The sequence below is a fragment of the Poecilia reticulata genome, linkage group LG8, assembly GCF_000633615.1.
Source record: "Poecilia reticulata strain Guanapo linkage group LG8, Guppy_female_1.0+MT, whole genome shotgun sequence".
Classification (NCBI taxonomy): domain Eukaryota; kingdom Metazoa; phylum Chordata; class Actinopteri; order Cyprinodontiformes; family Poeciliidae; genus Poecilia; species Poecilia reticulata.
Window position 1 is genome coordinate 11,902,440 of NC_024338.1, and position 9,469 is coordinate 11,911,908.

Below are 9,469 nucleotides of genomic sequence, written 5' to 3' on the forward strand. Positions count from 1 at the left end.
TACGTGTAACAAATGTAGAGAAGAGGAAACTCTACATCTGCTGAAAACACTTTGTAAAGACGGTAATCTGGCTGTTGAGTCAGACAGGCTGTCAGGGTGATGTGTGGACTCTTGAGAAGCAGCGCTATGATGACTGTGATGATAAAGGAACACTACTACCTCTTGAAGATAAGTGTTCTAGCCCTTCACAAATTCACATCGCTGACTTACTCAGTGCCAGAGAGGTTGCTGTCTCTCAAASGGCACAAAAAAAAAGTTAAACTATGTTTGTCTTTTCTTGAGTGAGTCATTGCATTTCACAACCTTGATGCTTTTGTTTTCTTTTAAAAACAATGCACTGCAACCTCTGAAGCTCAATCAACCCCCTGACAGATGGGTGCACGGCAAAGACGAGTACAATCCTCATCCATGAAACAGTATCTGGACATACGCTRGCATAACACAAACACACAAAACGACCCAGGATTCATAATGAATAATTTAGAGTCACATAATCCAACATTTTTGAAAAAGAGGTAACGTGCGTGATCAAACTGTCCTGTAATACATTGACTTCTACACAAGCAGTGATGTAAAACTCTTAATACACAGAAAGTTAGTATCATGAACACCAGCAAGATAAACTTTCTAGCTGAACACTGTGATGTATGTTGYCAGAGCTGCAGCTTTATCGGGCTGTTGCCTCAATAATGCATGGAACAAATGTTACATTTACATTTGGTATATCACAAGTGAACTACCCCACAGRAAAAAAAAAAAAAGAATCAACAGAAGAGCACTGAAGTTCATCACATTCTGCTACAGAAGGATGTTTCACATTAAACACTGCTAGGCTAGGGTTATAATTAAAAGCTGCATGACAATATTGGTCCGTTTTTTTAAACAATCTTTATGTCTGGTCCATTATATGCACAGTTATTTACAGAAATATATTCTTCCCAGGGAATCATAACTGGGAACACGCAGCTCTAACAACTACGTGTTCCTTTACAGCCCTCTGTTCCACTGTAATTTTCAAACATTGCTGGGAAACTTGATGCAGGTCCTCYGTTGTAAACAACATATATAATACTGAGTCTCCAGGGAAAATCCATGTCACCCAGGGGACCATTTGCCAAGTAGGTGTCATTGCTTGTTATGTTCCCTCAGGYCTCCTTCATAAAAGCTCTCTTATAGCTTACTAAGGAGATTTGTATGAACCTGTGATTTTTTTGTTTAGGTTCTCTATAATGCTGAGAAGTCCAACTGATATGGTGCCTTGTATTTTTCAGTTTAACGATGCCTAATAATACGGGTCTTTCCGGGAAGATCGTAAATAGTTTGGTAAAACTTGCTAGATGCTGGTCTGCAGGTCGCCATTGAGCAAAGTACTCTGGGTCTCTGTTGGGTCATTCATCATGCGAGATTTGTCCTGCCGACTGTCACTGCGATCGACCTCATCCAGCCCTCCTACCTTCTTAAGGCAGAGAACATTCTGGAAGCTCTTTTTGAAGTTCTCTGACAAGAAGGCGTAGAGGATTGGGTTGGCACAGCTGTTGGCGTATCCTAGAACCACCACGAAGGCAAAGGTGCTCCTCAGGATGGGGGTGGTGCTGATGCTGCCTGTCACCGAGGTGACGTTGAAAACGTAGAAAGGCAGCCAGCAGAACACAAACACAGCCACAACAATGGAAACCATCCGGGTGACCTTGCGTTCCGATCGCTTCCTTTTGGAGGAGCCTACTCGGATGCCTGAAGACTTTACCTTGATGATGATGAGCAGGTAGCAGAGGCAGATGACCATTAGGGGAAGGAAGAAGCCCAGAATGAAGGTGTAGAACATGAAGACTGTGTAGTAGGTCTCTTGAGGTTCGGGCCACACAATGGTGCAGAAGCAGCCATTGTGCTTTGTAATCACACCGCTGTAGATAACGATGGGCAGATTGACTAGCAGTGAAACTCCCCATACGGCTAAGTTAATAGTTTTAGCGATGCGTGGTTTTCGCCACTTTGTGGACTTTATGGGATGCACCACTGCCAAGTAGCGGTCAATGCTCATTACCATCAGGCAGAAGATGGACGTGAACTGGTTCAGGGAGTCCACAGTCATAACGACCCTGCAGAGCACAGGCCCAAAGGGCCAGTGGACCAGCGCCAGCTGGATGGCGATGAATGGCAGTCCGAGCATAAAGAGCACATCTGCTACCGCCAGATTGAGAATATAGATGTTGGTGACAGTCTTCATCTTGGCATAGCGCAGGATAACGTAGATGACCAAGGCGTTCCCACAAAGTCCCACAGCGCAAACTAGAAAGTACATGCATGTGATGACCACRGTGCTGGTTTGGTTGAAGCTGTGGTCTATGTAGCTTCCATTAATGCTGGACTCATTCCCCTGCATGAAGCTGTYATACAAAAGGTGCTCCGTTAGGTTCGGTGGGGATGATGGGAACATCCAGGGCTCCATGATCTCTCCCTGTCCAAAAGCTGATTACGGCATCCCACCTGTACAGACAGCAAAGAACATTGATTTTGATTCTGATTGTTTCTCTGCAAGTCATGCTATATATCCAATAATAAAAGCAATCTTTTCAGCATCAAGAACATTCACTGACRGATGCTGGCGGCCCAGTTGGCGGCCTAATGACTCGCTATCAGATGATTATCTAAAATTATGTATGGGAGTGACATGGTGCAATGCAATACTGTGAATTCAGCATTTTGAGTTCTTGTATTGTGTTTACTTTTTCTCCTCACTCATAAGGGCAGCCTGTCCTGGTGGGAATTTATTGATTTAACGTTTTGATCGTCTGCCTTGAGAACTTATCTGACTAAGAGTATGCCTGAAGAAGATTCCTGCCAGAACCAGACSGGTCACACCACTTTGTATATTCAGTGAAGACCTTCAGCTATCAAGGGAAATAATTCCATGCAGAAAGCAATAACAAACTCCCCAGGAGGAAATGACAAACGATCAGATGTGACAATTTACTCTAAATTTCCCTCAGATTTTGTGTTTTCAATTTATTAAGGCCTGGACATGGCTGTAGATTAATCCTAACCTAAGTAATTGAAAGGAGAGAATCAGAGTACTGCCAGGCTGCCTTGCTACAGTCAGATTGAAGTGCTTCTCACTGCCAGTACGTAAGAGACAAACGCAATCTGACAACTTCAGTGCCAATAACATTAGTGGTTTTATTGAGCCAGTTTTGGCTTTTTTCTCTCTCTCCTTTGTAGCAGTAGAACAGAGTGGACTGTGGACAATGTTAAGTGAACACACATTCTGATGTTGAAACAAATGTTTGACCTCAGTGACAGCTCAATGTCCATTTCGGGAGTTAGGTGGACTAAAATAAATTTGGATAAAATATGGGTTTCTTTGCACAGGATAATACAAACCATAGTCTAGCAACGGACAGAAGAGGAATAAAAAAAAAATAATAATACAAATCTGTCATAAGTCCATCATTTTTTCCCCATTACTATTAAGACAATGAGTCAGCAATAAGAAACAATGAAGGATTTAAAAACCTGAAAAAAGGAACGTGCAACATAATAAATAAAATGTTGCTGTCTGTCTGGGTAAATTCTGATGACATAACTTCAAGATGCCGGCTAATTTTTGCTTCTCCTTGTACTTTCCTCCTTTTCACGAGAATGTCATTATTATTACTYTTCTTTTGACTATATGAGTGAATTCTATTTATTTTAAGAGGTTGTGYACAGGTGACATGCAATCTGACAAAACGCAAAGTAAAAGGAACGAGGTCATGTCAGTCATTAACGATGTTGAGAAACTCTGCACACACTATCCGGCAATTCTGTTTGTCTTGAACGAAATAAACTCACATAGTTTTTTTTATTTTTTTTTATCTTTTTGTCTGTTCTTATACATCATTAAATATATCTGGCTCGGAAAATCAAGTCAAATAATTATCCATTTAGATATAATGATTTCTTTCTTTCTTTTTTTTTTTTTTAAATCAAAACATTTGATACATGTGAGCTTAACTGACCGGAGCTTAAGTGACCTTCTAGAATATGTGCTAACGAACCCCCACCCCCCAAAAAATAAAACAAAACAAGAAGAAACGCTTACCTGTAGCTGGGTTTGATCGCACCAGTCAGAAAATATGCGCCACTTCTTCAGAGCTTATGTGTCTTTTTTTGTTTCCTTCTCCTTTAGGAATTCATCAAAAGAATTTCACTGGTTTCGAGGAGTCATGACTCTCGATAGTTTAGATCTTTTTTCTTCTCTTCGCAATCCCATAATGTGTCGCGCAAGAGCTCGAGACAAAAAAAGGACAAGGCAAACCTCCGATGCGCTCCTGGCGTGGTGCGCGCCGTGACTGTCTCCAGTTGGAGGGCGCGGAGATGTAAAAGGACGCACAGGAGCAGCGCCGCGGAGGTGCTGAGGAGACTCACCTCTGAACGAGGAGGCTGGTTCTATTGTAAACAGATAGCCCACTCTTACATAAAACAGGATATTCACGGTGATCAGCGGTCATCAGTGGTATCTGTAGCGCTTTGACGCACTGCACTGGGAAACCTTTCACCACATGACCAGAAGAGAGTTGACGATTTGACATGTCARTTAAGTCAACAGCACTGGGTGAAAMMMCCCCCCCAAAACAAGCAACACAAAACAAAAATCCGGGTAATAGAAAGCTAATGGCATGTCTTCTAGCTATTTGTGGATCRAGACGCAGTGTATGCTTCAGCATACGATGCCTTTTCTATAATACAAACACTTCGGTCCTCTCCAGGTACAATTCCCTGTTCAAATACCAAACAGAAAAATAAATACAGATTGTAATAAAAACAGTGGAGCTTTCCCCCCACATTTTGTCACGTTAAAACCTGAAATTTTAAGGTAGTTTAAAACTTTATGTAATTGCCTACTGCAGTCTAGCATTGTAAAGTAAGTCCTGTCTTTTGAGATATCTATGCAGAACATCAGGARAATGTTTGCATTTGTTCAGACTCMTGTAATCTGATACCCCTAATAAAGTCCAGTGCCCTCTTTTACAATAAGTAGCTGGCAAATGTAAAAACATGGTTCCAATTCAAAAGTGGCCYTTCTAATTCAWTAAACACTTTTTCTTTGGTCATCACACAATAAAATCCATTAAAATTTGTGGATGCAATGTGACAAAAACTGAACAGCCTTAGCTTATTATTTGCATCTCTGCTAAAAAAAAATATTTCATTTATTTAATAAAAGCACTTTTGTGTGACCTTTTGCTGCTTTGCGGATAATTTTGACTTTCCCCTCGAAAGACTGAACTTGAAGGACCTCAGCAGAATTGATTGACTCAGTCACTGAAAAATATTTTACTCTCTCACCTATAAAAAGACCTCTGATGCCCTTTGGGTTATCTGTATYGAGAAACACAGTCCAATAATCTTTACTGAATTTGACAGAATGTGAGGTGACAGTCCTCTAAATGACTTCAGAATCCATCTGACTGCTTCTGTCTCCTGTCACATCCATGAACAGTAGTGACACAGTGCCATTAAAAGCCACATGCGACTGTGCCACGGCATTGGCTCTCAGCGTTCTTCATTGTAGTTATGTTGTGTTGCTGCAGGCTTTCTCCAGATCTTTCSTTTTGAGAGTCTGATACAGACTGATGTTAGATTCCYTCCAATTTTGCGAGGCTGGGTCAGCTGTGTCCTTCTGTGGTTAGCCCCAGTATTTGGTTTGCATCTCTTGGGAAAAGCCATGTGTTTAGGTTAAACTGGGGAATTATGTACTACCTGAAAAGTGTTCTTCGCTCTCAGCAAAATTCCCATTCTTTCCCCAGTGTTGTTAACKGTGGATCTGGTCGTAAAATACTAAGCGTGTCAATTTTCCTGTAAGCTCGTTTCTAATTTAGGTTGTGTGCAATCTAAAACCAGACAATGTCTGCAGCAGAGGGAAAACGAGATGCGTTTTGCTGATGCACATCTACTTTGTCTTCATTTCTATAATTCACCTGAGCCCTCGAAACATGACTCATTCCTACATTATTCGTTTAGTCAAGTAGGATAAAAGCAAACACAAGAAAAGAAAACCTTCACGTCAGCCAGAAACACTGGAATGCAAGGGAAAAGTTCATGGTAGAAATTAAAAACCATTAAGAGTGTTGCTGGCATTTATCAGTGCTTTCATTCCTACAATCAATGACCAGTTAAGTTGCTTTAATGTGAAATACGATATGTGCAAGCTGATGAGTTTTAGGTAGTTTTAGATAAAGCAGTAATAATTTCAGCAGAAATTACATATTAGGACCAAAATAACCTTCAGGAATAAAATCTATGACCATTATCAAAGCTTACAAATGTGTACCAGTACATATAAAATGACCAAATGAAGTGTGGGGTAGAATATTGAATCAGGTTGCTCAGGTTTCTCTTTGCCCTGTAATTACTATGGAATGATCAAGCGCCTCTCTGATTCAGGCCTCAAATTGAGGGGATTGATTAGGCATCCTGCTGGGGTAAATTGACAGACAATTAGCCGCTCCAGGCAGATGCAAAATATTTCATAAATACTACTGAGGCTTTTTTTTTTTTGATGTTTCTGTAACGATTTGGCTTTGGAACAAACAAATAAAGCAGGCAGTTCAGAAAAGATTGATGTGATGCGATGGCACAGAAAAAAAAAGAAAAAAAAAGATTTTATTTACTCCAGTGGCTTCAAGCAATCTGGTGTTTTTTCTTTTTTCTTTCATTCTCAGATTCATTAAGTAAGAAACAGGGTTTTCGCTTTGACTGATCAGAAACTTTTTGCCTCTGGTTGTTGTTTTCAAAGTCTTCAAATCAAAGCAACAGAAAATCTGTATATTCTAAATTATAAAGTAATTATTTTGTGACAAAAATATTTACTGATTGTCATCRGTGTAAGGTAAATGTCATTTCACAATTGCCAGAGCTGAAGACAAACTCTCATTATTTGCCTTCTGGAGAGACCTGGTGGCAGAACTGACTGAATAATGAATGCTGTTGTGTTCTTTACCTGCTGTTTGATATATTTCGCACAGCAGTTCAGAAAGAGCAAATGTGTGTGGGAGCATTTCTCTGATATTCTGATTCAGCCGATCGAAATCAAGCATTTTATATGACCAGACTGACAAAAATCCGTCTTGTTTCATTATTGTGACTCTTATCAGCCGGGTCAGTCTTAGTCACAAGCCTAAGCCAATTTGTGTGGTTTGCTGTATCTGTATTCTTTAGACGCTGCTGTTTGTTTACATAAAATGAGCCTGGCTCCTGTGATAAAGCTTTCTCTGGCTGACTCCACATTTCAGCGGCACAGCTTCAGCAAATGTCTGATTCTGGAGGATGCTGATATCCAGACACTTTTTGATTTGTTTTTTTTCTTCAATTTATACATTAAAGAATTGAACATTGGAAAATGTAAAAAAAATAAATAAAAAAGTGTTTCATTTGATACATTTTTTATTCATTATCTTCGTCAAAGCAAAGTCCGAAACCACCAACTGGTTGATCGCTCTACTCAGTTTAAATTTTAAGTGTTTTGGTTGTTTGGTAAAGTGGTAATATTTCATTTTTGTGAAAACCACAACTGTTATCTCATTGCATTTACTGCCCAAGAGTTATTGTCTAACACAAGTTGCAGATATGCAGCCAGTGGTTGACATGGGTCATGTGCTACCYGAGATGTCTCCATGACAGCTGAGCAGATTTCATTCATCGATGCGTACTGTTGCTGCACAAAGCGGGGAAAGAGCTGGTGACTCATCCTCACAAGCACTTTTTGGCAGCTCTTCAATTTTTGGAGAATGTGTTTATTACTCTTAAAAGACAAGTTCCCTGCCAGAAAACCAAAAAATTTAAATCAGCTTTATCAGCAAAGTTCTCAGATATGCAGCCAATCTTATGCGTAAAGCAACAAAATTGCTGATAGCTACCTTTGGGTTCCGCAACTGGCCAAGGAATATTTAACTAAATGTTATTTGACTGTATTATCTTAGACCTGAATGTATAACTTTGGTTCTGTGAAGATTAGAGAAATTCCACAACAAATTTAAATGTGTGCACCAACCTCTTGAGTTTAAAATTCCATAAAGTTGATTGTTATAAGTCCTCTATAAAAGGATAATTCAAATGCATCATGAAAAGTCCCCGATGAATATGACACTCATGCCCAGGAGTGTGCACAAACGTCTGACTGTCATTACCCCGACAATAATTCCTGGATTATCCTTTACATTTCATATCGTTGCAAAGGATAAGAAAGTGGTTCTGTGTKCGCCACAAAAATGTTTGCATCCAAATGAATCGCTTTCATTATGTCAAGCGCTTGACGGAGAATGAGATTAAAAAGTAATTTCAAATGTCTCACAAAAAAATGTGCCAGTGATATCTGGCAGCATGCAAATTCAAAATTAAGCCRTACACTTTCACTTTTTCACCCTAAATTCAATTATATTTGAAAGTGTGAATGTAATAAAGCTGGCACTAATCTGCAATGAGACTCAAGCGTGGCAGCATAGCCACACAGCAGCTGTTTTTTTTTTTTTTTTTTTTTACAAAATACCTGACAGCTGGTCAGTTCCTGGTGTGTGTCTGAAACTGTGCTCAGAAAGCCTCAAAGGCTTGTCAAAACCCATCATCCTGCGTAGAAAAACTGTTGTGTATCCAGCTTCCATTTCTTATTATTTTATTTTACCGGTGCYACTCTGCTTTAGAGTCATTGATTAGTTGGAAGATATTGATTTAGAAAGGCTCTCGACTTGAGTTCAAAAATTTCCTTCATTCCGTTTTGAAAAAAATGGAAAGTAGTGTATTTCTTTCAATAAAGCCAATCTTACTACATCAAAGATCAAACTCCTTGRAGGCCAGAGCACCTTAAGACATTATATGAAGGTGTTCATGTTGCCTTGGATTTTTGATCTCTTATTTATCTCAAAATAAACATCACTGTGTTTTCATGGTCCAGTTTTTYGCTTTTTTAAATGCATTTTTCCTCTTCAATTTTGCACTCACCTGTCTGTAGAGGAACATGCTAATTAAATTACAAAAAAAAAGGTATTAATACCACACACAACTGGAATAGGTTAGTGTTTGTTAAATCATTTCACTGTAAAKTATAGCTTTGGTCTGAAACATGAATCTTCAGAATTAAATGAAATTCTGAACAAATAATCCTGTTTGACTGACCCATGCAGGACCGTGTTTGCTTTTATATCAAGACAAACAACTCTAAGGGGAAGATTTGTTTTCAAGTCCTTTTAAAGATAGTGACTTAAACTAATACAATCTATTTAAGGAGAAATCATATCAGTTGCATATTCTATATATGATCAATAAACATTTTCTTATTTTTTTATTGCAGTTAAGAGTCATCATCTAAAAGACTCTCTGAACCCATTTATAGATGAACACCCAGCTGTTTCAGGAGGGTTTTCACCCACATTCAGTTATTCCTTTAGCTCCTCCTGACAGTTTTTTTTTATGTGTGAATTGTAGTTTGAATCATTCT

General features: G+C 39.2%; 1 protein-coding gene across 1 annotated transcript; it reads right to left on the reverse strand.

Moving 5' to 3' along the window:
• Positions 1–869: 869 nt before the first annotated feature.
• LOC103468864 (somatostatin receptor type 2-like) lies at positions 870–6,734 on the reverse strand. The gene is made up of 2 exons (XM_008416238.2): positions 4,079–6,734; positions 870–2,484 (listed from the first exon to the last, which is right to left on the reverse strand). The coding sequence occupies exon 2, from the start codon at positions 2,444–2,446 to the stop codon at positions 1,334–1,336; it is 1,113 nt and encodes a 370-aa protein (XP_008414460.1). The 5' UTR covers positions 2,447–2,484; positions 4,079–6,734; the 3' UTR covers positions 870–1,333.
• Positions 6,735–9,469: the final 2,735 nt, after the last annotated feature.